This window comes from Elgaria multicarinata, chromosome 19, assembly GCF_023053635.1.
Source record: "Elgaria multicarinata webbii isolate HBS135686 ecotype San Diego chromosome 19, rElgMul1.1.pri, whole genome shotgun sequence".
NCBI lineage: Eukaryota > Metazoa > Chordata > Lepidosauria > Squamata > Anguidae > Elgaria > Elgaria multicarinata.
Genome location: NC_086189.1, coordinates 17,262,107 through 17,290,076, shown reverse-complemented (window position 1 = coordinate 17,290,076; position 27,970 = coordinate 17,262,107). Strand labels below are relative to the sequence as shown.

Here is a 27,970-nt window from a genome sequence, read left to right as displayed (position 1 = left end):
TGTATTGCTATGGCAGGGACGGGGAATGTGTGTCCTTCCAGATGTTGCTGGACTGCAGCTCCTCTCACTGTTCGCTAGGCATTGCCAGCTAGGGCTGATGGGAGTTGTGGTCCAACCATATTTGGAGGGTCACAGGCTCCCCACCTCCTGCATTTACAGGCTCCAGATGGGGGATGCTTAAAAAAAAGCTCTTCTGCATTAAGCAAACCTAGTATAATAGGCAGAGCAATTCTAGACAAGCTTACTGTACCTGTTTAGTTTCCTACTTATAAGAAGGGGTTTCCTCTATACAAGAAAGCATTAAATATGTGGCCCTTAGAATGGATTTATCCATTTTCAAGCTATCACCTCCATTTTTGTATGAACATGTAACTTCTGATTAGAAAAATTCTGAAATTTCTCAGCAGAAGCAACAAGTTCATAGAGCTCTCAAATGGACTGGCGCTTTGGCATGGAATACTGGCTCCTGAAACTGGGAATCGTGTTCCGAAACTGTAATATCCTTCCGTCACTGGAAGTTAGTTGCCATTTTCTTTCTTTTTTCTTTTTTGAAAGGCATCTTTAACGTAGCAGGATAAAGTACTATAAATCGAGTAGTCCTGGTACCTTGGGATAGTCAGCACTGCAGTTTGGTGCGCGTTACTCCATTCCCCCTTCCCTCAGCGAAATGATGCATTTTTATGAGTACATCTCATAGGGAAGAGGGTCAGGGATTTATACAGGTTTGCTGTGTTTACAGCAATCCTGTACTCAGTTCCTCCCAGGAGAAGACGTATCACAATTCCGTTGAATCACTGAAAACATACAGGACCGATCCATACTTCTATGAAATGTGTAGGCCCGTTGGATAACAAGGAGAGCTATCCTTTGCATGTTTAGGCAAAAGAAAAAGCCTCACAACTCCTCACATTCCCCAGCCAGCTAAGTCTCTAACATAATTTGATCCCTTTTTTTAGTTTTTGGTGTAAGGTTGCAGTAAAACGGCAGTTGAGATGTTTGTCTACGCCAACCTTCCTCAACCTGGGGCGCTCCAGATGTGTTAGACTACAACTCCCAGAATGCCCCAGCCAGCTGGCTGGGGCATTCTGGGAGATGCAGTCCAACACATCTGGAGCGCCCCAGGTTGAGGAAGGCTGGTCTACACAGACTGTTTTGACATTATTACTTCCCTCAATTAAAGTTCCCCACTCTCTATGGTTCAGGAAGACTATAAATTGCAAACTATCAGTATTTCCTGGTATCCTATTAAACACACTTCCAATTTTGTTTTGCAGACTTGACACATCTTGTTTTGTGTTGGGCATCTGTCATAAATCCTAAGATGATAAAAAGCTGTCTTAAAAAATTTAAGCAGTTGTTGAATGTCTTGAATGAAAGGGTGGGGCTTTGCCCTCTGCTCACAAAATGGCAGGCTTTTGTTGGCTTGTACACTCCTGTCTTTCACCTGAGGGATTTGGTCTTCTAAACCTCTTATATCTATTTGGACACTAATTAGCCAAGTGACCCCCCCCCAACTTGGGGAATAGGGGTTTAGTTCTTCAGCAACTTCTATGCTTAAAAAATGGTTGGCGCTTTTGTCTAGCATGGCATGAAAATTCTGCCATTCCAACCCTGACGACGTTCTGCACAAGGCTGAAATTGCAGTGAAAAGGATGATTACACTGGAGCTGTAGACAACAGTGGCAGGAGTCCAGTTGACTTGGCAAAGGCCGGCATGACTTGGCTTGAGGCATTTGACTTAGTTTTTGGTGTTGCAGGCAAGATAAAAACATGTCCCCATTTTGCTGTTTGCTAGAGAAGTGGTGTCTGCAAAAATAGAATCATGTAGGTTGAGAATTTCTCCTCCCCCTCTTTTTGAAGGGACAGAACAGGAATTAATCAGAAGGCTCGTGCAAATATGAATTCAGGGGGAGACATTTTAGCTTTTGGATCTAGCGTTTGGCTCTCCAGCCACCAACTGCTGGGTGTCTTCTGTGAAGCTTCCCTTTCCCCCCATTCTAAAAGGTTGGAATGCCTCTCCTAAGACTATGTTACTGGCAGGAAGAGCTTTAAGCTCAAATTTGTTGGTTTTTTGGCCCCGCCCTCTTTGCCTTTGATCCCACCCTCCACTGGAATGTGACCCCTGAGAATTTCTCTGAAATTGAATTTGGCTCTAAAATCTGGGGTTAGGCAAGTGTCTGCTAGGGAGAGGGCTTTTTCAGTGGTGGCACCCAAATTATGGCATTCTCCTAGGATATTTGCATCTGGCACCACCTTTAATAACTTCTAGGCAAAGTCTGCCCTGTTCTCTCATGCTTTTTAAAATGGCCTTTAATGTCTGACACTTTTAAAACTCCCTTTTATTGTCTTGGTGTTTTTAAATCGGCTTTACTGGCTGCCTTGTACAGTTGTGCTGCTTTTGTGCTTTCTTTTTAAACGTTCGTGTTTAATCTTATAAACTACCATGATGCTGTGTGCAATAAAATGGGATAAAAACATCTTTTTATAAATAAAACCCATTGCCTTTCCTGCCTCCAACCCGTGACGTGATTGGTTGTTGAGCTGATAAATTCTGGAGAGCCGAGGGCAGTATTATATTTAACGGTATATAAGCATCACAGATAAATAAATTGTGTGTGTGTGTGTGTATATATGGACATGCTGTCTTTGCAGTGTTAAAAGCTGTGGAACATTGGCAGAAAGAATCATAATAGGCTGAAGACAAAAAGGAGCACATTGCAAAATCAGGGTTTGTCTTGCCCTCCGTTTTACAGGAGCACCAATGAGGAACCCGTAGAAGTTGTGCCTTGTGCGATCACAGTAGCATGCCTGTAAGCACATAGTCCGAAGCAGGATGGCTCAGCAAGCAAACGTTGGTGATCTCCTCACCATGCTTGATTCTCAAGTCCTGGCTGTCCTGGAAGATATAACGGCTGCGTTTAGAGAGAATCTAAATTCAGGTAGGTCTTGTTCATGTCTATGGAGTCTCTTTGAACCTCTCCCATTTTGTTCTGAGGCAACTAATGAGTGTCATAAGGGTACATCACAACCCGCAACAGGATTGTACACCAAGCTAAGGTGGGCCATGGATGGTACTACTGAAGTGTGTGTGTGTGTGTGCATTTATGTATGTATGCATGAGTGTTGATACAGAGGGAGAGATGAAAAACAGTCATAAAAAGTGGTCCACAAGTTGCAGGTTGGGTTGTAAAGGTGAGTCTGGAAATGTTAAAACTCACAGGCAAAAGCCGCTTAAACAACAGGCACCCAGATACATAATCCAGAAAAAAACTTGCACAATATTGACCTGGTTATGCACATAGTACCGTATTTCTTCGATTCTAAGACGCACTTTCCCCCCATATAAACATCTCTAAAAACGGGGTGCGTCTTAGAATCACGGGTCGTTTATTATTTCTTAGAATCAAAGCTTTTTTTCTGTTGGTGGTACTGAAATTAGTGTGCGTCTTACAATCGATGGCGTCTTAGAATCGAAGAAATACGGCACTAACCCATGCTTTATTTAACCCTAGGGTTGTTGAATAATGGGTTGTTATGTGCAAACCCTGCTGCATAAACTTTCTTGCCTGGTTCGCACATCGCACATGAGTGAGTGTGTTGTTTCCTGTCATCCGATCGCTCCTACTGCAGGCAGAAGGGGCTAAACAACCCAGGGATGCGCTGGCCCTGGGTTGTTTAGCGTTGTCTGTGAAACAGGGAACTCTGCGTGGTTGTGGGGAGAGACAGCCCTTCCCAGAGTTATACCTCAGTTCTGACTCTGGGTTGTTTCTTCCCCTAACAACATGCAATTCCTGGCTTGCACATAATGCTAAACAACCCAGGGACAGAACAGTGGGGCAGCAGGAAGCAGCCCGCTAGCTTGATCCCACTCAATTCACGACACGCCCTGGGTGGTTGTGTGATGTGCAGACCGGGCCCTTAAATAAAACTTGGGGAGCAGGCGAAGTTCTGCTTGTCCTTAGACTGAAGTTGTGTAAAGAAACCATTGCTTTGGCTATTGGACGGTATACAAATGCAATAAATAAAATTGCCCCACTGGCTTTCTTTTGTTCTGCTGGTGTTCCTCAGCTGTGGTTATTAACACGCTGGTGTATTACCGGAATAAACAGTTGTGTAGATTTTTCACACGCTTCAGTGCCAGCAATACATGGTTTTCCTTGAGATACTCGTTATTTGCACAAGCGGGGGTGTTTCTTCTAAGAGCACAAAAGCCAGTTGCACTAGTGACTGCCCCAATTAAAAGTATATATGCTTGTGAAATGGTTATATCCTGCCTTGTTTCATTGAGCTTATAGATTAGTGTGTGCAGGATTTTCTGGGAATCGGTCATTAAGCACCAAAAACATCTAGACCTGAAAACACATCAGTAGACACCAAAACTGTGTGTTAAAAATGGTTCACAATTAAGTCCAAACACCATAGCATGCTCAAGCTTTTCAGTCGGCAATTAAATCTTTTAAGCCAAACTGATGAAGCCGTGGAGCACTTACTGTGTTTTATTCTGTATCCTCTTCTTTAAAATTCTACCAATCTCTCCCAGCTAAGATGTCCTCTGTGTGTATTGATTCGTAATACGTTCTTTTCCTTTTCGCTGGCTGATAACCGTGGCAGACCGTGGGCCCATGCTTGTAAATACCTTGGTAGATTACTACTTGGCCACCAGTTCTGAGCAAGCACTGTACATCCTGTCTACCCTTCAAGAGCCACATGACAAGGTAACACAAATGTCATTGCAAGTGTTTCTCCATAAATTTGGGGGGGGGGTGAATGAAAGGAAAGGAACCTCTCGTGCAAGCACTTGAGTCATTGCTGACTCTTAGAGGGACGCCTGCTTTCGCTGACGTTTTCTTGGCAGACTTCGTAGCGGGGTGGTTCGCCGTTGCCTTCCCCAGTCGTGGCTACCTTTCCCCCAGCTAGCTGGGTACTCATTTTATCGACCTCGGAAGGATGGAAGGCTGAGCCGGCTGCCTGAGAACCAGCTTCCGCTGGGATCGAACTCAGGCCGTGGGGAGAGTTTCGGCCCTGTCTCTTTGCTATACAGTAACTTTATGATACGTTTTTGTAAACTCCTGACCTATTTTACCTCATGTACAGTGCGTCATTAGAAAGCACTGTATGAATTATTATTACGATGATGATGATGTCAAAGGGAGGGAAAAATTGATGCTCCTAATTGGGCTGTATTGATACGTGTTTTGCCCCTTTAGGATTTTTAAATATCTTTTGTTCTTCTGCAAATGTTGCATTTTCCTTGAGCATATTGACAGCTCCATCTTGTTTCTTGTTGCTCTTTTGGTTATAGTCCTGTTGGCACATAGCAACTGAGTTTGCTATTATTTAGATTGAAAGCCACTTTACATATATATGTGGGATATAAGTAATTGAAATAACAATCTCTGGGCCATGAGAATGTTCAGTGTTATATTGACACGAACCTACCTGGCCACTACGATCAACATCTTGGTCTGAATGCCTCCTCCTCCAAGGGAGGCTTGGAAGGTGGCAACAAGGGAGAGGGCCTTTTCAGTGGTGGCCCCCTAACACTGGAATAAGCTCCCCATTGAGGCCTGCCTGGCACCTACACTGTCGTCTTTTCGGTGCCAGGTTAAGATGTCCTCTGCTCCCAGGCATTTAATGGCATATGATGGGCCATCTATGCCTGCCGTCTGCACGTGTCTAGTATTTTATTGTAATTGTTTTTAGCTGTTTAAATTGTTTTAAATGTTGTATATTTTAATTATTTTATGCTGTTTTTAATCTGTGTATTGTTCTGAACCAGCAAGAGAGCTTCGGCTATCGGACAGTGTAGATAAGAAACGAAATAAATATTTGAGTTTTCCTCTACTGAAATCTTACGTGTGCTCTTGCTCTCTTTACAAGTTTTCTCTTCTCCCTCAAATCTCTTAGCACCTTCTTGACAAAATCAATGAATATATGAGTAAACCCACCACTCGCCTCTCCACCCTCTCTCTCCTGGGTCATGTGATCAGATGTCAGCCCTCTTGGAAACATAAGCTTTCTCAAGCACCTGTCCTTCTTTCGTTGCTCAAGTGTCTCAAGGTAATGGGTGCTATACTGCTGTGGTCTCTTTTATGTTTATGTGTGGTGGAGACTGTGGTGTTTAGGTGATATAAGGAACTGATATGGTTTGAGCCAGTTGGTGTCTGTGACACAAATGTTTGTAACCATATGAGGGAGTCCCAAACTAGGATTTGCCATTTACAGAGTTGGAAGGAGCCTATAAGGCCATCGAATCCAACCTCCTGCTCAATGCAGGAATGCTATAATTTTGGCCTACAACTCCCACCACCCCTAGCCAGCATAGCCAATAGTGAGGCATCATGGGAGTTGCAGACCAAAACGTCTGAAGGGCTACAAATGGCCCACCCCTGAACTAAACAATACAGTTTCTTTACAGCTGGATGGTTTTGGAGGGGATGTGGGGTATCCCTCTTCTTGCCTCTGATAGTTATTGGTCTGGGGAGGTTGTGCTAAAACTACCATATAGCTTTGGGCAAGTTTCTCCCTCTCAGCCTTTGCTCACCATTTTTGAACTGTGTTTTGAACTCCATTAGTTTTAATAAGCCCTGTCTATGTGAAAATGGCAAAAACAACAACACCCTCCTACTATATGGGAGTTTGGTTTTAGAAAATAATTATAGTATGTTTCCCTCTATTTTTAAAAAAACAAAGCAAAACTCCCTGCAAGTAGAAAACTAGCTGTCGGGGCTCCCAGCCTTCAGTATAGCGTGGCTTTCATGTTTGTATAGTGGGGAGTAGATGTGTGCAAACACGTGATTCTGGTGGTGATGAAGCATTACCTTTCAAGAAGCGTTTACCACATCTCATTTGAAGATTGTAAAGTGCAGTCTGCGCTAAAGGGCTGCAGAGATGTATTGATCTTAACTTCTTCTTTATTAAAACTATTTATAAATTGCCTTTCTGCCCACCAGCTCCTTCCAGGCGATAGACAACTTAAAAACAGCAGTACAGATTTAGATGGCAATTAAAAGCAGCGCGGAAAACTATCCCTAAGCCAGAGATTGATGTTAAAGTCCATCAAAAAGGCAGAGTAGAACAGTTTTTACTACCTCCCTGGAGCTAGGCAAAGATGGAACCAAGCTAACCTCGCTAGGAAGAGAGTCCCACCGATAGGGTGCTGCTGCAGAAAAGGCCCCATCTTGCTGTTGGCGGCACGTATAACTCGCTAACGTGACCCATTGATCAACGGAAAAGGGGCGGGTGGTGGCAGAGGGTTCTACTACTCATAATTCATCCATTGGGAGTTGAGATGTGTCTTGCCAATAGTGGGGCAGTTAATTGCCTGCTTTCCCCCCCTTCACAGACTGATACGGATGTAGTGGCCCTCACTACAGGAGTGCTTGTGTTAATAACCATGCTGCCAATGATCCCCCAGTCTGGGAAGCAGTACCTTCACGACTTCTTTGGCGTCTTTGGCCGCCTTTCATCCTGGTACTTGAAGAACCCAGGTGAGATGCTAAGATGTCTTCTGTTATGAGCAGGGTGCCCCTGTTGCTTCCAGGTCTGAGGAGAAGCTCAGGTTTCTGACTAGCGTTTTGGGACTGGCCATAAAAGCTGCCTGGGACTGGATCACGCGGCAGCGGGTTCAAGTAGCCAAGATACCTCACCAGTAGGGTGTGCAGTTCAAGCCTCTGGGACCTCCACTCCTTGTATGCCTTCAGCAATTATATAAAGAGGCGCGCGGCCTCTGAATGTTGGGCTCCTTTTCCTCACTCATGCCTGAAAGCCATTGGCATTCTCCTCCATGAATTCATCTAGTGTGGCGTAGTGGTTAGAGTGTTGGGCTGGCCCTCGGGAGGTCCAAGTTCTAGTCCCCTACGTCATTGGTTCCACTGAGGTACTACTCCTAACAGCCAAGAAGTTTTTCCTGATGTCCAGCTGGAATCTGGCTTCCTGTGACTTGAGCCCATCATGTCTCCCCTTCGTTTTATAGAATCATAGAATAGTAGAGTTGGAAGGGGCCTATAAGGCCATTGAGTCCAACCCCCTGCTCAGTGTAGGAATCCACCCTAAAGCATACCTGACAGGTGGTTGTCCAGCTGCCTCTTGAATGCCTCTAGAGCCCACCACCTCCCTAGGTAACTGGTTCCATTGTTGTAATGCTCTAACAGTCAGGAAGTTTTTCCTGCTGTCCAGCCGGAATCTGGCTTCCTGTGACTTGAGCCCATTATTCTATGTCCTGCACTCTGGGAGGATCGAGAAGAGATCCTGGCCCTCCTCTGTGTGACCACCTTTTAAGTATTTGAAGAGTGCTATCATGTCTCCCCTCAATCTTCTCTTCTCCCGGCTAAACATGCCCAGTTCTTTCAGTCTCTCTTCATAGGGCTTTGTTTCCAGACCTCTGATCATCCTGGTTGCCCTCTTCTCCAGGCTAAACATGCCCAGTTCTTTCAGTCTCTCCTCATAGGGCTTCGCCCCTCCCCAATCAGGGGGAGCATTTCTGAGGATGTCACCTTGAGAGCACTTGCAGTAGAGCATTCGGTATTGCTGCGCCCATCCCCTGGAACCATTTGTCATTTGACAGGATCTCTCAGTTCTGAATTTAGACATCTCAACACTCATTTCTTCACACAGGCTTTCCCTGAAGGGTGACCTAACCAGCTGTGGCCCAACCAGCACACAATAGAACGTGTAGCTTTTCAGCTGATTAGCATTTATTATTCTATAGTTTTCTTACGTTTTATTGTTTTTTGATGGTCGGGACATTTTGTGTTCGCGGCTTTGATAACTGAGTAGAAAGTGGCGTATAAATATGGGTCATAAAAATAAATCTTGGCAGGGGTTGTCCCAACATTTTCAAGCCTATTTCTACTCTGTGAGGGCTAGAAACTTTTAAATTAAACGCTGCCATTTCTCATGATGCCAAAATGCATAGCCAGTTCCACTCTGGGCTCCCTCCCCCCCCTCCCTGTGCCCTAAGTGAGAGGTGGCATTCATTGTAACCTGTATTCTATCCCTCCCTCCCCAGGCCATGTGGCAGAAATCTACCTAGTCCACCTCCATGCCAGCGTCTATGCCCTCTTTCACCGCCTTTATGGGATGTACCCTTGCAACTTCGTTTCCTTTCTGCGCTCTCACTACAGTATGAAGGAAAACCTGGAGACCTTTGAAGAGGTGGTCAAGGTAAACAAACAAACCTTGTTGATGTTCCCGTTGCTGGAGGACCTTATGGGATTGCTGGTAATTTATTGCGTTGACCTAATTGGGATGAACCTGAAATACGAGTATAACCTGCTGCTGTCGAAATGACAGCTCTTCTCAAAAGGAAAAAAAGAGGGAAGCAGGAACAGGTCTCTGAAGAAAAATGAGAAGCCCGGCCATCAATCAGCCTTGGTTAATTCAGAACTGTATTTGAGGGTCTGTGTGGAAGGGGTCAATGGTCAAGCGCCTGTTTTTCAAGCAGAAGATTCTGGGTTCAATCCCTGGCATCTCTGTTGTCTGAAACCGGGGCTGGCCCTTCCGTGAAGCGAGAGGAAGCGAACACAGCAGAGTATGGGAAGAGCAGTGCTCTCCCCCTGCACCCCGCCTCCTGCTCCGCTCTGCTCTCTGGCCCCACCCATGCAAAGAACAGTAAGCTGAGGGCAGGAGGCGGTAATCGGGGGTTCGCGCTTCAGGCATCCACCTGCCTTGGGTTTGAAACCCTGGACAGCTGCTGCCAGCCGGCGTAGATCACTTTGAGTGAGATGAGCCAATGATCTGGCTTGGTATAAGCTTCTCATGTTCCTTCCCCCCTCCCCCCACACAAACCACTCGAACTTATTTAATTCATTTATTTACAGCATTTGTATACCATCCTACACCCAGACAGGTTCTGCAGCAGTGAACAATAAAAACACAACATAAGAATAAAAAACACCATGTTAAAATAATTGCTGTTTTTAAAAAGAAATCGAATTCTAACAAAACTGTGGCCAGTCAGTCAAGGAAGGCTCCCTGGAATAAAGATGTTTTCAGGAAGTGCCAGAAAAACCCATTGTTGGCTCATGCCTGATCTCCAGGGGCAGGGAGTTCCACAGAAAGGGGGCCACCACGCTGAAGGCTCTTCTGGTGGATTCACTCAGGCCATAAGTCCTCGGTGACTGGGCCATTTGGTAAGGGCGAAGGCGCTCTCCCAGGTACTCTGGCATACACTGCATGTGTAGCTATCAGGTTGTGAACAAGACGCTGCCTCCGCGGAATGAGGACGGCTGTGTCTATAGACCTCTGTGATTAATTTTGCATCTTGATACCCGGAAATAAGAGTTGCATCAGATGAGAGATCGTGTAGTCCTTGGCTCACGCTTCGAGCTGTGCACCAGCCCCTTTGCCAACAGCCTGTTTTCTCTCTTTGTTCTTCTAGCCAATGATGGGACATGTGCGCATCCACCCAGAGCTAGTGACTGGATCGAAGGATCATGAGCTGGACCCTCGAAGGTATATGCCTTTCCATCTCTCTCTGGAGAGGCTGTGTTTGAGCCACCTTCACAGGGTCTCGCAGCAGAACCTCAGCCCTTTCCAACGGGGAAAAAATCTCTCCCAGTCGATCTCCTTGCTGCTGATAACTGATGGGTACTTTGTCAGTACCGACACCCGTCATATTTCTCACCACACCAGAGTACTTTTGGGATCTCCTCTCTGCTCAGTGAGCTCTTGGGGCAATGCATGATAAAAAGCATAAAGTACTTTAAAAAACACAAAAAAGGGAAAACGTGAATAGGGGCTTTCTTAAATGATTTAGCAGCAGTTTCCCCACACACTTGCGGGTGCACAGCCTGGTCTCCGTTCTTGGTGCTGGTGTCTCTTCTGAATGCCTCCCACGTGTGGCTTTCCTTTGGTCTGCTGCAGCGGTCCATTAGGAACCGAGCAAGACGACGGGGCCGCACCCCTATTTGACCGTGCACTTGGAGAGTGACGTGTGCGCCGCCCACCAAAAAAACCCCATTCATTTTCAGATGGTGTCCCCCCTCCCCAGTCCACATACAGAAGCTGACTGAATGAGCTGCGGAGTCCTCCTTTACCACAAACAATGGGATGGCGTCCTTTCCCACAGGCTAGACTTAGGACATTGAGCAGGGGGCTGGACTTGATGGCCTTCTAGGCCCCTTCCAACTCTACTATTCTATGATTCTGTGAGGGCAGGGGTACAGAATCTCTTTCATCTCAAGGGCCGAATTCCATTTAGGAGGAGCTCTTGGAGTGTTCCAGTGATGGGCGGAGACAGAAGACTAAAATTCCCTGCCTACTTTAGCTGAAAGCTCTTTTTGCCAGTCACGAAGCCTTAGGACAGACATTTCAACCTTTTTGGGGGTGGATGGGGGAGCGAGCGAAAGCCAGGAAAGCAAACAATGCATAGGGAGGGAGGGAGAAGGGCCCCTGGTTCTGAGGTTCTGCAGCCCTGGTTTAGGGGGTCCATGATAGGCCGTCTCCCATACACTTCTCTGTCCTGGGAACAGAGAACAGCTTGGTGGCTGGCACTGCCACCCCTCAGTACCTGCCGCCTGAGGCAGTCGCTTCACTTGGCCTTATGCTAGGGCTGGCCCTGAATGTATTCTAATCAGATTCTGTCAGGGGTGGTTCCTGACCGTTTGCTGGGGCCCCAAAACAGGTGGAAGAGGCTAGAGACGCACGACGTTGTGATCGAATGTGCCAAAATCTCCTTGGACCCAGCGGAAGCTTCCTACGAAGACGGCTACTGTCCAGCATCCCAGCAGTCCTGCTCGCATTTGCAGCACCGCGTAGCCGACCCCGATGCCGGCCCTTTCGTTCCTTCACACAGCACCTTCGGTAAGGGATTTTTAAAAAGCGTTTTCCGAGTGTCGAAGGAGCAGCGATGCTCTTAGCTGGGAAAAGCGTTCGTTACAATGGATGTTCAGGTTCCGATGGCGCTCTGAGGCTTCTAAAAGCCACGTTAGCCCCTTGTTCCTCCTGGGATCCCTTCTGAAGAGCCCTCTCCATCTCACCTGGTCCAAATCGACGGTTCTTTAGCATCTGCTCCCATTGCTGCATAACTTCTGCTGCTGCGTTCTACATATAAGGAGGAAAGGAACCTCTCGTGCAAGCACTGAGTCATTACTGGCTCTTGGAGGGACGCCAGCTTTCGCTGATGTTTTCTTGGCAGGCCTTATAGCGGGGTGGTTTGCCGTTGCCTTCCCCGGCCATGATTACCTTTCCCCCAGCTAGCTGAGTATTCATTTTACCGACCTCGGGAGGATGGAAGGCTGAGTCGACCCGAGCCGGTTGCCTGAAACCAGCTTCCGCTGGGATCGAACTCAGACCGTGGGGAGAGTTTCAGCTGCAGAAACTGCTGCTTTACCGCTCTGCGCCACACGAGGATACATATAAGCGTCTATGCAAAAGTTAAAAGAGATCTTACTGTATTTCGCGGCACGTGAGTGCGACAAATACGTAAATAAAACGAGTTGCAAATGCAAACTTTAAAACTATCCTGTTGAGTGTGAATTAATCACAGCTTCGTTGAGATCGGGAGAACTAATCCCATTCTCTCTCCCCACCCCACCCCCTTTATTTTCCATCTCACGGAATACAGGAGCTTTGACGTCTACCCCTTCTCGGCTAGCGCTAGCGCAGATGTCAGGGCAGCTACCTCAGATTTTGAACTCCCAGTCCTCGTGTCTGTCAACTGAGCCTCAGCAGGTAAACGCCGCCCGTTTTTGTGGCATGAGAAGAATTAAGGGGTCTGCGTGCGCCATTCCTCGTTGGAAGAGCTTGGGGTGGAAGGAGAGGGGAAAAAGCACCACGAAAAGGCTATGAGGAAAAGAAGAGGCTGGCTCTGGTGCTATCAGATACGAAAGGAGGTTTTCCTTATTTTCCTTATCCAAAACAGAAAAAAAAATTCCAAACGCTTTCAACTTAACTTGTACAAACGCTCCACGTTTCGGATCTGAAGATCCTTTGTCAGGAGCTGTGCAACAGAATGAAGCCCTCTTTGAAGCAATTATCAATTTAAAACCTTTTAGGTTTTGTTTTTTTTAAGGGCTGTAGTCGTATTCGTTCTGCCTCCGTTGGCAGTCTCACAGGACAAAGAGCCTGCCCTGACAGAGGCGGTTCCTGTCTGCGTCACGATCAGACTCTCCCGTATTACACTTAAAACCGTGTTGAGCAATGGGGTCCCGAGGGCCGGATCCCATTGCAGGGAAGCTCTCCGGGGTGGGGGTGGGGCGTTCCAGTGGTGGGCGTGGCTGAGGTCAAAAGGGGCAGTGCCAGAAAATCAAACCGCCAGCCTTGATTGGCTGAAAGCTGCTAAGTCACCAAGCCTCTGGAAAGGCATTTCAACCTTTTAGAAAGGGGGGGAGGAGGGAAATGACACGGGAGCCAGGAAACCACCAAAGAGAGGTGGGCCTGTTTGGGGAAACTCCTCCTGGGCTGGATTTGGCCCCTGGAGCTGAGGTTCTGCACCCCTGAGCTGAAAGGCAGTGCAAGGGTATGGAATAGGTGGGACCTGGTCAGTGGGGAAGGCAGTTTGCATCATGGAGAGCTGCTGAAGGCATGGGCTTTGTGCCATGGGGGGCGGAGAGGGTCAGACGGTGAAGGGGTGGTGCTCCGGGGCTGGTCTTTGGGACGCGGCAGTGATACTGAAGGAAGGGTTTTGGTGGGCGAGATGAGAAAAAAGGGCTCGCTGGACTGGCTAGCCAGGAGGAGGGGGCCAGTGGTGCTGCTCTTGGCCCCTTCCTCCTGCCCTATCAAACCCAGCAGCCTTTATAAAAAGCCTGGTGCAAGCGTGTAGTAGCCACTACCCCACACTGCCGTTTTTGTGTGAGGTGCGCATGCAGGATGTGTAATTCCAAATACAGCATGCTGTGTCTTGACCGTAATGTCGCTGTCTGAGGAGTAGATAGGATGGCACCGTGCCGGTGCGGGAGGCCAAATCCCTCCCTCGCCTTGCCTCTCCCACAACTCTTCTTCCAGGTGTCCTTCTGGAGTCCCTCCGCGATCTGTGGCATGACCACTCCCCCCACCTCCCCTGGGGTTGCTTTGGAATCTTCACAAACATCTTCCCAGCCTGGCAGCAAGTTCTTTAGCACACCCGGTAGGTTCCCCCGTTTCTCTTAATCAGCATTCCTAAAGTAACCATGAACAGTGACAAATCCAAAGGCACGCTACCTGTGAGTCAATGTCTTTACATCGCTACCTGGTACAAGCAAGGAGACCTAATTAAAAATGATCCACAACACCCTAGTCGTTCCATGTATCTTAGGAACTTGTGTATTCGTCGTAGTATTAGCGCATTCAATAAATCCATGCCCTGTTCCATCAGACGTGTCCATTTCTACTCGGCCTCTTTGTGCCTGAAGATGTTTCGTGAGTTTCCCCCATCGGCGCAAGGTCCCAAATGTTCTGTTTCCACAGGATAAGAGGAAGTTCATTTGCTCATTTCCAGTGAGCGATGGCATTTGTTTGCGTGTGGCTTCGGCGTCTGGAGCGCCAGCGATTAGATTATCCCTCAGACGTGCCGAGACGTTTGTTCTGGAGGTGACGGGACGCGCGACGGAAGCCTCTAGGAAAGCCATTCGAAAGGAAATCATCTTTTCTCTACTTTTGTTCCGCAGTTGGGAAAGGAACCCCCTTCGGAACCCCTGCCACCTCACCACCTCCATCGTGCATTTCAGACGAGTGCGTTCACGTTTCAGCTTCTTCAGCTACTGCTGCCGCTCTCAAGAAGGTAAAGGCAGAATTGCTAGTGCTTGGCAAAAACCGGGGCGAGGGGGGGGAGGGGAGGGGGCACCTCCAGATTTGGCATATAGGTAGATGAAAGACTTCCTAATTACGAAATGCCCTTCGTCCTCCTCTCCCCCGCCCCTTTTTATGTTGATCACGTTCTGTGTGATCTCAGGTAAATTTGGATTAAACTGGGCCTGTTCAGACAACACGCCAAGCCACGTTTAGGCTGCTTGCTAAACCCTTTGCAGCTAATGGTTAGTGAGCATGTGGCAACTGTGATTATGTAGCCACCGTGGTTAGGAATGGTTCACAGGACACGAAACCATCACGTTCAGCTCAAAATGCTGAACCGCCGTGGCTTCGCGTGTCGTCTGAGCCCGGGTCACTGTCTTTTAATGGGGCTCACTGCTGGGATTTTAGGCCTGGGGGAAAACCCCTCCTCAGCGGACATGTAGCCAGAGCAGTAATTCCGAAATGGCGTACGCCGTGGGAGAACTGTCGGTCTGTGAAATGAAAGGGCTAAAATATTTAAGGCTCCTGAGAAGGAACCTAAGTTCGGCTCTGGACGGAGGTTGTATTATGTGGCTCTTTCGGCTCTGCCCTTAAGAAGAGCAGTTTGTAAACTGCCCAGAGAGCTTCGGCTATTGGGCGGTATAGAAATGCAAGAAATAAATAATAAATAAATCAAAGAGCGGTGCTGGGTGAGACCAAGGGTGCATGTAGTCCCAGCATTTTGTTCACACAGTGGCCTACCAGAGGCCCACAGGCTGGAAAGGCCTTTGCCTCTTTTCCGTCAGCCTTGGCTGGGGGACAGTCGATTCTGCTGCTTCTCTGCGTTTGGGCTGCTTGCATCATTTCAGTCTCTTTGTTTGGAGAATTTTTATTTATTATCTATTACTTAATATGTAATGGGGTTGAATTGCTTCCCTTAGAGCAGCCTTCCTCAACCTGGGGCGCTCCAGATGTGTTGGACTGCATCTCCCAGAATGCCCCAGCCAGCTGGCTGGGGCATTCTGGGAGATGCAGCCCAACACATCTGGAGCGCCCCAGGTTGAGGAAGGCTGCCTTAGAGGAAACAACCCAGATTTCTCTTGGAAACGCCTGAAAGCGGGTTGTTCCTTGGCTCTCTTAAATGCCCTCACTCACTCTGGGAGTGCTTCCAACTTCAATCCGAGGCAAAAAGTGTGACTCTACTCTAGGGTTTGGGGAACATGGGTTGCCGTGTGAGTGATGTAAATGCTGCAGAGATTCCTTACCCTCTTCTAGGAGGACAGAGCAGATTCTGGGAGGCCTTTGTTATCCCGGCAGCAAAATATCGTAAACAATGTGAGAACTTTGGGTAAGCTTCATCTCTGTTCCGACCTCTAGAACCTTCATTCCCTTCTCCCTAAATTATTTTTCTCTTCCAAATCAGGGGCATGCAATAAATAACCCATGCCTTGTTTTTCTCCCTTCTCATTGTTGCAAGTTGCTTTTGTTTTGTTAGCAGTACATTCTTTTTTTTTGGCGATTTGGGAATTAGTTCATTTGTGTGATTCTTGCTGGTTTTCATTTCAAAGGGAGACCCATCCAACGTGGGTCACACCTTTGGCCAAAGTTCCAGTCACGCGAAAGCCGGCTGGGTCTCCTGCTGAAATGCTGAGAATCACCCAAATCTCAAGTGTACCTGAGATAAAAGAGAAGAAACTAATACTATAGGGATGAAATCTACAGGAATCCACTGTGGCTCCGTAACGTTTTTCCAGTGGATCCACTGCAGTGCCCAGTTTCACATTTTTGAAAGAGTTCAAGAAAAGGCGACCAGATGGCTCTAAGTTTCTGGCGCTTTGCATGTGCTAAAAGTAATTCTTTTGTTTGCGGAGCGTAGCGTTCTAACCTTGATTAAGAGCAGGGGATACCTGTGCACAGGAGGGAAGCTGGTCTGTGGCACCGTGTATTTCTGTGTCCTGTTCCTAGTCCCTTAACTTGGTTTTACGAGGTTGGTGTGTGATGTCTGCATTAGCCCAGTAGGATGGCAGTTTTGGCTAGCGACCTGAGCGATGTGGAAGATCCAGTGGGTCTTTCCAATGTGCCTCAGTCTGAAACAGGAAGATTCCCCCTTGTTTAAAGTGTATGTGTGGGAAGAACCCAACCCATGTACTCAAAGTATAATAATAAAAGAGGATGCGTGTCTTGCCTGTCCGTCCGCCCGCACCATGGCTTTGAATCATTTGAACCTTAGTGTGCGTACTAAGGGGACCCTGGGGGTGTGCACCCCAAGATTATTTGGTTCTTAAAACACATTAATATAAATGTGCCCATGTGGTTGAAATCTGTAGTAATACCTTCAGCCACTAGGTTGCAGACCTCCCCAACCGGCGCTGGGGGAGGTTAGCGGGCCAAAGGGCCCAGTCAGAAGCCTGCTCCCCACCTGCCACAGAGAAATGGGAGTGGACAGACCCCTCCCTCAGGGAAATACAGGACCGCGCCCAGGGATGCCAGTGGGAATAGCTTCGCTCAGCGGGGGCGGGCACCATGTGTTCAACTCCGACAGCTGCATTCAGGTTGCTTGAAGGCTTTGCTTAATCAAAACCAAGGGCTCTACCAGCCCGTGTGCAGCCGGGTCCGTTCGCCAGTTAGGGACGAGAGGTTCTCTGTGCCCGCAGAAGAGAACGTTGCTGGAGGTAGGCCACGGACTCGCGTTGCAGCCGAGTGTACAGCATTGCAGTCGGATCGCTCTTTAAGCCTTCACGTTTTATTTTTCTGCTCCCCCAGACTCCCATGGCAGTAAAAGTTCGGTAACTTTAAGTGATCTACCCGGCATCTTAGGTGACCTGGAGGCCTCTTTTGAAGACAGCGGGGAAAAGGACCGAGAGGAAGGTAAGGGTGGGGTTGAAGCCTCTTGGCTTTCACGACCGTCAAAAGTGTAGTGGTGAAGAGGGCAAACCGGCCTGGCCAGGAGTCCTCTATTGAGATCCCAGGTTGGAAGGTGCTCAGAAGAGGACTGTGTGTTGGGTCTAGCCTTGGGTGGCCGGGGAAGACTGCCACTGGGTTGCCCTCACGCTATAAACAGCCTTCGCCAACGTGGCGCCCTCAGATGTTTTGACCTGCGACTCCTAGGATTTTTTAAAAAATTCTTTATTCACAATATTTATATACCACTCCCCATTCAAGAATTTCGGAGCGGTGAACAAGTCCGATAAAAGAATAAAAATGCATTAAAAATACATCTTTTAAAAGAAACAGAGCACGAATGAAACCCCGACTGGTCATTGAGGGAAGGCTTCCTGGAACCAACTACGTTTTCAGGAGGCGCCAGAGGAAATGCAAAGTTGGTGCCCGCCTGGTCTCCAGAGGCAGGCACTGGGCTGGTAGGGATAAGGACTTCTAAACAATGTGTCTTCTCTCTCTGGGCTACCCATGACTAGTAAAAACCAAAACAAACGATGCAAAAATACTAAACGTTGCCTCCGTTAATGGAAAAACCTGAGAAAACATGCCGATTGTAAGGATTTATGCCAGTGGCAGAATCCAGTTTTTCTTGGTGCAGACTCTGGATCAGCCTTGATCGTGTAAGCAGGGTAGGATTCCCCATGAAGTGGGGAGAGAGAGCATTGATATCCCCCCCCCCCGCCTCTCTTATCCTTAGATGCCATATCAAAGGAGATCTCCGAGATCACGACAGCGGATGCTGAGCCCGTGGTGCCTCGGGGCGGTTTTGACTCCCCTTTTTACCACTCCACCGAGAGTCTCTCCGGCTCCAAGAAATCCCAGTCGGCAGCCTCCAGCACTCAGGGCCAGATCCTGAACTCCGAGCCCCTGGCGTCATCCTTTCCAGACCAGCCTGGAGGCGAGAGCCTGCAGGAGACCCCTAAACAAGCCTTCACGCCTATAGACCGGCCGTGCCGGGATTATCCCGCCAGCCACCGGGAAAGCCAGGCGTCTCTGGAGTCCAGCCTTTTCACCCCCAGTCCCTGCAAGTTTCCGGCCCGCAAGAGAACAGGGGCCGGGAGTGAGCAGCAGCCTCGCGATTACGAGCACCTGTTTGAGGTGGCGTTGCCAAAGACGGCCTACCTGTTCGTCACCGAAAGGACGGAAGAGCTGCTGAAGAAAGCCAAGGCGTGTCCAGATGAAGACGGCGCTTTCTCCACCTCCCCTTTGGAAGTGCTTGATAGGCTGATTCAGCACGGAGCAGACGCCCACGGCAAAGAGCTCAACAAGTAAGTGACTGCACGGGCCTTCGCGCCCAGCCGCGCCTTCGTTCCTGCTTCCCAGGTTAAATGTGAAGATCTGCACTGCTTAATTAGTCCTGTGAGCGTGTGTGTATCGTGTTGCCAGAGGAAGAACGTTAGAGGCGTTCACACTAGAGGCATTCGAGAGGCAGCTGGACAACCATCTGCCAGGGATGCTTTAGGGTGGATTCCTGCGAGAGGGAGCCCCTCCGTGCTGCGTCTAAGAGAGGGGAGGGATGGAGCCTGTCAGCTCCTGAACAGCGGGGCCGATAAGATCCAATGCGCAGGCTTCATGCTTCGGCCTCCGGTTCTCTCTGGAGAACCGCAGCTGGCTCAAAGGGATGGCTTCCATCTACCGTGCGTGTGTGTGTCCTCACCCCACCCCGGGATAGACACCCAGCTATGAAAACTTGATTAGCTGGAAGGAGGTGCGAACTCCCTTTGCATGTACATATTCTGCATCCATTTCCCATCATCATCTGTTTGTGCAATTATTATTATTATTATTATTATTATTATTATTATTATTATTATTATTATTTATTTATATAGCACCATCAATGTACATGGTGCTGTACAGAGTAAAACAGTAAATAGCAAGGCCCTGCCGCATAGGCTTACAATCTAATAAAATCATAGTACAGACTCAGGCCACAGACTCAGGCCACAGCTAGACCCAAGGTTTATCCTGGGATCATCCAGGGTTCGCCCCTGCCTGAGCACTGAATCCCCTGTGCGTCACCTAGATGAACAGGTTTGACCCCTGGACGATCCAGGGACAAACCTTAGGTCTAGCTATGGCCATAGACACATACAATCACTTCAGCTGTCAGGAAAAACGAGGGACAAGCAAAGCCCTGAGCAAGCACTGCTTCAAATCGCCTTCAGCACCTTGAACTGGCAGCTGCAATGGCTTGTTTTAATCTTGATCGCCCAAATGATGACTTGGTCCTGTCAGAACCGGAACCCAAACTCAGCCCAGCGTCTGAAGAACCCCTTTGTCCCTGGCCTTCAGCTTCTGCCTTCCTGCTGAAAAGCTTTGACTGCAATCCAGAATGAATCGCTGTCCTTCTTTATTTTTCCAGACTACCCTTGCCAAGCAAATCTGCCGACTGGACTCACTTTGGAGGTAAGCAAACCGTTCAGGCCTACACCTGAACCACACTTCGCCCCTTTCCGCTCCTTTCGCTGCCCCTCTTCGTTGCTGCGACGTCTAGCACCTGGCAGGGCTCGGCAGTTTACAAGGCATTTAACAGCATTTAACAACATGAGCTGAGTTCGTTTGTTTTTAACGGACCCCAGAATAGGTTTTTTTATAAGGGTATTTTTGTTTTTATGTTTCTAAACTTTGTATATTTGTTTATAATGTTTACTGTTCTTAACTTTTGTAAACCGCCCAGAGAACTTCGGCTATGGGGCGGTATATAAATGCAATAAATAAATAATAAATAAATAAATGCAAGTTCGTATAAATCGCTTCTCCCAAAACAAAAACAGAGACGCCAACAAGTCTAGTGTGGGCCTTCCCACACTCGAGGCCTTCAAGAGGCAGCTGGACAGCCATCTGTCAGGGATGCTTTAGGGTGGATTCCTGCATTGAGCAGGGGGTTGGACTCGATGGCCTTGTAGGCCCCTTCCAACTCTGCTGTTCTATGATTCTATGACTGTTAGAGCAGTACGACAATGGAACCAGTTACCTAGAGAGGTTGTGGGTTCTCCCACACTAGAGGCCTTCAAGAGGCAGCTGGACAACCATCTGTCAGGGATGCTTTAGGGTGGATTCCTGCGTTGAGCGGGGGGTTGGACTCGATGGCCTTGTCGGCCCCTTCCAACTCTGCTATTCTATGGTTCTAAAGCACGCTTATGAAATGTTACGCAAAAATCAAATGGAAAATTAAAATGCAAACAACTCCCAGTGCACTTTGTGTTCCATTCAGCAAAATTCCTGTTTCCCCCAACAGTTCTTTTGGGGAGAGCCTTCCGTTTTCTTGCAATTCGGTGATGTCTTTTAAAGAATGGACGAGATGTTCTCTGCCATCGGTGCCGCCCCACGGCCTTGCAGTTGCGTTCTGGAGAAGCAGTAGAATCCTAGAATCATAGAATAGTAGAGTTGGAAGGGGCCTATAAGGCCATGGAGTCCAACCCCCTACTCAGTGCAGGAATCCACCTTAAAGCATCCCTGACTGATGGCTATCACGTTGCATCTTGAATGCCTCTAGTGTAGGAGAGCCCACAACCTCCCTAGGTAACTGGTTCCATTGTCGTACTGCTCTAACAGCCAGGAAGTTTTTCCTGATGTCCAGCCGGAATCTGGCTTCCTTTAACTTGAGCCCGTTATTCTGTGTCCTGCACTCTGGGAGGATCGAGAAGAGATCCTGGCCCTCCTCTGTATGACAACTTTTTAAGTATTTGAAGAGTGCTCTCCTGTCTCCCCTCAATCTAGTGGGTCCTTCATAGGCCGCCTGCTTCACGGAGGATCTCTTCCCCCCGACGTGTTCCTTCTCTTCTGGGTGTGACAAGCCTTCATGGGCGAAGGTTGCGCCGTCTTAGGGGTGGAAAGCCAAACCTCCCCATGCGCCTTGCCAACATCCTTGGGCCACCAGGAGTGAAATGCACGCCTGCATTAGTGATTAGAAGCGATCACTGGCCTCATCGTGAACTGCAGGAATAGTGGCATCTAAGCCACAGAGGTGTCTAGATCTGGACGTGTGTACGCCATTAGGGCTAGCCTCTTTTTCTGCTGCAGTGTGGAGTTTGGGGGTTGTTCCTCCATTTCACAGGGTGTTTGGGGGCAGACCCGTTTTCACGTTGCCGCTCCCTCTCGAGTGCCGCCCTCTGCCCTGCCATCCCTGCAGGTTTCCCCCCTTCCGACGAGATCCACACTCTCCAAAACCAGCTGCGATTACTGCACAACCAGCTGCTGTACGAGCGCTTCAAGAGGCAGCAGCACGCGGCCCGGAACCGGCGCCTCCTGCGGAGAGTCATCAAGGCGGCCGCCCTGGAGGAGCACAACGCGGCGATGGTGAGTTGAGACCCTCAGAGACCTTTCTCCGGGCACCTCCGCTGCGGAAGGACCACCTTCTCTTGGGTGTGGGCTTTGACTGCCGCTCTCTGCTTGGGGACAGAAAGACCAGCTGCGGCTTCAGGAGAAGGACATCCAATCCTTGAAGCTCAGCCTTCAGAAGGAGCAGGCCAAGATCCGCCACTTCCAGGAAGAGCGCGACCGCATGCTTGCCCAGCTCCACAGCCAGATCCGCCAGCTGCAGCACGAGAGGGAGGAGTACTACAACCAGAGCCAGGAACTGAAGGTAGAGCACGTCGCGTCGAGGGCTGGCAGAGCACCGGGGGCGGGGGGGGCGGCTTCTCCTTAAGGCTGCCTCCCCCAACCCTGGCGCCTTCCAGGCGACTAGGGCCCTGCAACTCCCAGCAGATGAAGCGGTTTCACCGCTCGCCAACTTCCCCCAGCGGAGCGAAGGGGGTTCCTGGTAGATGAATCAGGAGGGCCATCATTCCGGGGTGTCGTCTGGGGACTGAAGGGGGGCGTGGCCCAGCTCCGGCGACATGATTCTCCCTGCAGAAGGCTGGGTGGGTCGGAGTCATCCTGCTATAGAGCGTGGGCGCTGAGTAAACCTCCACAGATCCTGAACGTACGGTTTATTCCATTTCTGCATTGCCCCGTAGCTGAAGTTCTGCGGGTGGCTGACAAAGATTAAAAGCCTTTGAAAATACAGTAAACCATTTCTCTAAAAACAGACGGTGTGCACAGAGGGCAGGGAGCGATTTGAAGCAGACAGCCATGACCATAAGATGAATCCAGGACCTCGTTAAAACCCATCCTGTGCTTCTAAATGCCTGAGAGAAGAGGAAGGTCTTCACCTGGTGCCGAAAAGATAACCATGTTGGCATCAGCCGGACCTCATCGGGGAGATGGTTCCGTAATTGGAGGGGCCACCCCCGTGAAGGCCCCCTCTCCCTTGTTGCCACCTACTGAGCCTCCCTTGGAGGAGGCACCCAGATGCTGAGTGTAGAATACGGAACCCTCTACTCGCCCGCACGGGTAAACTTGCTAGTGTTAGAATGGCTTGGTACAATTATATCCCACTGCCTTCCTCCAGGACCTCTCAGGCGAGTCTGTGAGATTTCTCACTCTACCCCTGCCCCTCTTTTATTTTCACAACAACCCTTCAGGAAAAGGGTTCTACTTCAGACATGGCTGGGACTAGCAGAAGTGCTGTTGCAGGTCCTCAGGGGTCCTTCTCCATGAGCCCCTGCCAAAGGAAGTGAGGCAGGTGGCTACCAGGAGCAGGGCCTTCTCTGCTGTGGCACCCCGGCTGTGGAACGAGCTCCCCAGAGAGGTTCGCCTGGCGCCTACGCTGTACTCTTTCCCTCGCCAGCTGAAGACCTTTTTATTTTCTCAGCATTTTAACACCTAATTCAACTTAAATTAGGTGTTTCCTTCCGTATTTTAACCTATATCAATTTCTGCTGTGTGGTTTTATCCTGGTTGTGCTTTGTATATTGTATTTTGTAATTGTGTTTTTCAGACTGTTGGTTGTTTTATTATGCTTTTCATGGTTTTAATTTTTGTGAACCGCCCAGAGCGCTTCAGCTATTGGGCGGTATAAAAATGTAATAAATAAATAAATAAAATAAACTTGGGGTTTCACATGAGACTTAGCAAGCAGCTTGACGAGGTCCCTAGGAATCTGGATTGTACTTAGCCTAAAACAGATGGTCGTTCTAGCTCTGGTCGCCTCTTTGTCCTCTGAGCTTTGCTAACGTGGCTTTTTGTGTGTGCATAGACCAAGCTGGAAGACTGCTACAACATCATTGCAGATCTACGGTTGGAGTTGAAGAAGGCCAACAATAAAGTCTGCCACACAGAGCTACTTCTGAGTCAGGTTTCTCAAAAGGTAAGAGCTAAATCCCTGGCTTGCATACGCGTAAACGGGCAGGGTCCTGACACCAGAAGCTATGCTTCAGTTTCGCTGCGGGTGCATGCTTGGTTTAATAAGATTTTTTCCTGTCTTTCAAACCAGATTTATTAGTCAACCAACCACGATACAAAAACCAAACAGACAAAGCCATGTTCAGAGTGCGAGGGCAGCTTAGTTGGACCCTGTCAGAGAACTGGTAATAGTTACGTTCAAAACCTGAGCAACCGCTAACGTTATCTTGCTCTTCGAGCCATCCAGAGCGTTAGAGCCTCCAGGAACTAACACTAAGACTCAGTTTGCACGTCCCGGCGGCAATTCCTGGGTTGTTTAACCCAGGAGTTGTGGTGACAAGCTGAGAGCGCGTCTGCCACTTCCGATTCCACCCCACTCCTGGCTTGTTTCTCGATGCCCAAACCGAGAGAGCCTGGGTTGTTTAGGGGTTAAACCATGGGCAGCTGTTGGGTTAACTCCGGGTTGTTCAACCATCAACTCAAGCTTTCCGTGTTCGGATGTCGCGAAACAACCCAAGCACTGTGGCACATAATCCAGAATTCAAACAGAAGGGTGCTGCCGAACGAATGCATTGGTGGAGCTGCAGAAACAAAGCTCAAACAATTCAGAATCTCAAAAACGACAGAGAAATTCAGATAAGAGATGTTGCTGGACGTCTCCCCAGTCATTATCTTCTGCCTCTACATCAGCTTTTGATAACTCCCTCCCCTTTTTTGGGTGGGTGGGTGGGTGGGGTGGGGCGAAAATGCAACTAGTCACAGCAAAGCCGGAGTGGGTAACTCTAGCCAGAGGTGAGGGAGGACAGGGAGTTGTCAGCCAAAACATCTGGAAGGCCAGAAGTTGTGCTGAAGTTTGCACATGGAGCTTCCGTAGATCAAATCTGATTTGTGCCATTTCTGAGCACAGGACTTGGCTTTTGCTTACCCTGAGCGACTCTGACTATAAGCCATGCTTTGGCTTTGTTTAAATGGAGCCTCCAATATATATATGTATTTCCCTTAAAGCTTTCTAATAGTGAGTCAGTCCAGCAGCAGATGGAGTTCTTGAACAGGCAACTTCTGGTGCTGGGAGAAGTAAACGAACTGTACTTGGAACAGCTGCAGCACAAGCACGCAGACACGACGAAGGTACGTCTCCCAACGGGATACGTAGCAAGGGTGACATTTTATGGCTACGATCCGGGGTACAGTGTCTGTGGCAACCAAAGTGCCTGTGGATGCCTCTCTTGGCGCTGCTGGGTTCTCTACCCCCACCTCCTGACTTTTAGTTTCTTAAGTTTTTACTTAAAAAATAAAATAAGTATGGTGTGGGGGCAGGGGCTGGCATGTTGCAAAGCAAAGCGCCGCCCTCCGGCACCGTCCCGTTTTGGATTCGGAAGAGTGTTTGTGTTTTAGGTCTCGGCCCCCTCCTCTGTCTTGTCGTTGGGTTCTTGGGCAGGCTGCTCTTCTTTTAGTCTCACCAGGCTACCCTCTGGGGAAGAAGTGTTCTGTGACGGTGGCAGCCGCTTTGCGAACAGGGATCCCCCCAAGCCAGGCGTTTCATGAGAATGAATCCTAGAATAATAGAGCTGGAAGGGGCCTCTAAGGCCATCAAGTCCAACCTCCCCCTCCCCTCTGCTCAATGCAGGGATACACCTTGAAGCATCCCTGACAGGTGGCTGTCCAGCTGCCTCTAGCATGGGAGAGCCCACCACCTCCCTAGGGCATTGGTTCCATTGTCATACTGCTCTAACAGTCAGGAAGTTTTTCCTGATGTCCAGCCGGAATCTGGCTTCCTGGAACTTGAGCCCATTATTCCGTGTCCTGTACTCTGGGATGACCGAGAAGAGATCCTGGCCTTCCTGTGGGACAACCTTTCAAGTCCTTGAAAGGTGCTATCATGTCTCCCTTCTGTCTTCTCCAGGCTAAACTGCCATTCCCAGTTTGTGGAATGGCTTGCTGGGAGAGATTCGTCAACTTAACAGTCTTCCAGAATTTAAGAAAGCCATAAAGACTGATCTCTTCCGGCAGGCCTACCCAGCTGAATTTTAAGATGCCTTTTTTAATGGTGTGCTGCTTTTAATGATGCACTGGTTTTAAATGTTTGAATTAGTTTTATGTCCTTTATGTTGTTTTTAATTGTGTTGTACCCCGCCTCGATCCAGAGGGAGAGGCGGGTAACAAATAAATAAATAAATTATTATTATTATTATTATTATTATTATTATTATTATTATTATTATTATTATTATTATTATTATACATGCCCAGTTCTTTCAGTCTCTCATAGGGCTTCGTTTCCAGATCCCTGATCATCCTCGTTGCTCTCTAAATGCCCACAACGCCCTCTAAAAATCCCCCAATGTGCCCACCTCTCCCAAAAGGTTGGGCCATGTTTTAATTGAGGCGTGACCCCAGATCCAAGGTCAGCCTCTCTACCCAGGGGACTGCAGCAATTGCTTCCCAGCCCTATATCCAGTTCTTCTATCTGGCCTTTCGCTTCATCTCCCTCCCTCCCTGTCTTCCCTTGTGGATTCTGCAGAAGTTCAGCTTCTCTCTCCTCCTGCTGCTTCCCCCCCCTTTTCAGGAAGTAGAAAGTATGCAGGCAGCCTTCAAAAAAGAGTTGGAGAGAGCCAAGTATTGCGTTCAGCAGCAGAGCCAACATTTGGAGGCATCTCAGAAGCGGATCGTCGAACTGGAATCTCAGCTCACAAAGAGAGACCACCTCTTACTAGAGCAGAAGAAGTACTTGGAGGATGTGAAGGTTCAAGCCAGGTGAGCGTCTCTTCTCATCCACCCACCCACGAAGTCGTGGTTCACACAACACGGTTTAGCTCAAAGCGCTTAACCATCACGGTTTAGCGTTCCGTCTGAACAAAGCTTATGGTGTAAGCTTCCGTGGACAAGATTCTTCGTCGTTGTTTCCCGCGATCACACACTGACAAGGCTCCCCCCCTCTGAAAAATGTTCACTGTCAGCAAAGGCAGAGTTTAATTCAGACTGTAACTAAACAGAAGATTGCCTGTGGGACCCTAACCACACTCATTTGTCGGCCTTTGTGCCGTTCTTGCTTTTTAGTACGTCACGTTTTCACGTAGTCCGGAGGGCAGGCAGCTTTCCGGAATGGGAAGTCCTCGCCTAAATGGGGGGGGAAATTGCAAAGGGGCGCCACAGACGTGATTCCTTGTCTGTTTCAGGGGCCAGCTCCAAGCCGTCGAGAGCCGGTACAAGGCGCAGAAAAGGATTACTCAGGCATTTGAGTTGGAGATCTTGGATCTGTACGGTCGCCTGGAGAACGACAGGGTGCCGAGGAAACTGGGGGAGAACAAAACGGAGCCAGCCGAAATGGCAGAAGAAAGGTAAAGGCCCCCCCCAGTGCAGCTCTGCAGCTTGTTGGCTGCTCACGATAAAAGAACGTTGCTCAGAATCCCGAAGCCAACAGCGGGGTGGAGCTGTGCCCCATGGAATTCGTAGCATTTCTAGGGGTCTGCAAAGGGCTCCTTGCGATTAGGGCCGTAGACATACTCTGCTCCCCTCCTGCGAAAAAATCAACCTGAAGCTGAGCTGAATTCCAACAGCCTCCCATAAGTTGAGCCAGCCTTCCTCAACCTGGGGCGCTCCAGATGTGTTGGACTGCATCTCCCAGAATGCCCCAGCCAGCTGGCTGGGGCATTCTGGGAGTTGTAGTCCAACACATCTGGAGCGCCCCAGGTTGAGGAAGGCTGAGTTGAGCCCAGGTGCAAGTTGGCTGACTTTGCACAACTTTAAAACAGTGTTTTGACGGCAATGGCCAGCAGGTTTCATTTTTCAGACTTCCGAAGCGGGCCGCTGCTTTCTGCCAGTCACCAGGTCGGCGGCTTCGTGCTGCCTGGAGCCGTCCCTGCCCCGTTGGCAGCATGGGGGGCTAGGGGGTCCGGAACTTTGCCTAGCCTAATGTGAGGGAGTCCTGGCGGGCTCGTAAAGGAGACACACGCAGCTTTCTCTTTGAGCAGCCAGGAATATGAGCCAACCGTGCCATAGGGCTGGTAAGAAAAGAAAAAGAAGCGAATGCCGTTTTGGCCGGCAATAAACAGAAGTGCAGGTAAAGAGTTAGGGTCCGTTCTGTGCTGCATTTGGAGTATTGCATCCAGTT

General features: G+C 48.9%; 1 protein-coding gene across 4 annotated transcripts in view; it reads left to right on the top strand.

The window, feature by feature from the left end:
* The window catches only part of TSC1 (TSC complex subunit 1), a 35,359-nt gene that overhangs the window by 6,583 nt on the left and 806 nt on the right, over positions 1 to 27,970 (top strand). For all 4 annotated transcript variants that reach the window (XM_063144878.1, XM_063144877.1, XM_063144876.1 and 1 more), the window contains 20 exons: positions 2,754 to 2,939; positions 4,612 to 4,715; positions 5,908 to 6,060; positions 7,346 to 7,490; positions 9,011 to 9,165; positions 10,382 to 10,455; positions 11,627 to 11,805; positions 12,569 to 12,675; positions 13,948 to 14,068; positions 14,589 to 14,701; positions 15,967 to 16,039; positions 17,455 to 17,559; positions 18,329 to 18,899; positions 19,997 to 20,040; positions 21,767 to 21,933; positions 22,037 to 22,219; positions 23,714 to 23,824; positions 24,865 to 24,987; positions 26,426 to 26,613; positions 27,036 to 27,197. In XM_063144878.1, coding sequence (XP_063000948.1) covers positions 2,834 to 2,939; positions 4,612 to 4,715; positions 5,908 to 6,060; positions 7,346 to 7,490; positions 9,011 to 9,165; positions 10,382 to 10,455; positions 11,627 to 11,805; positions 12,569 to 12,675; positions 13,948 to 14,068; positions 14,589 to 14,701; positions 15,967 to 16,039; positions 17,455 to 17,559; positions 18,329 to 18,899; positions 19,997 to 20,040; positions 21,767 to 21,933; positions 22,037 to 22,219; positions 23,714 to 23,824; positions 24,865 to 24,987; positions 26,426 to 26,613; positions 27,036 to 27,197 — 2,984 coding nt within the window. In that variant the 5' untranslated portion in view covers positions 2,754 to 2,833. The remainder of the gene's footprint in view (positions 1 to 2,753; positions 2,940 to 4,611; positions 4,716 to 5,907; positions 6,061 to 7,345; positions 7,491 to 9,010; positions 9,166 to 10,381; positions 10,456 to 11,626; positions 11,806 to 12,568; positions 12,676 to 13,947; positions 14,069 to 14,588; positions 14,702 to 15,966; positions 16,040 to 17,454; positions 17,560 to 18,328; positions 18,900 to 19,996; positions 20,041 to 21,766; positions 21,934 to 22,036; positions 22,220 to 23,713; positions 23,825 to 24,864; positions 24,988 to 26,425; positions 26,614 to 27,035; positions 27,198 to 27,970) is intronic.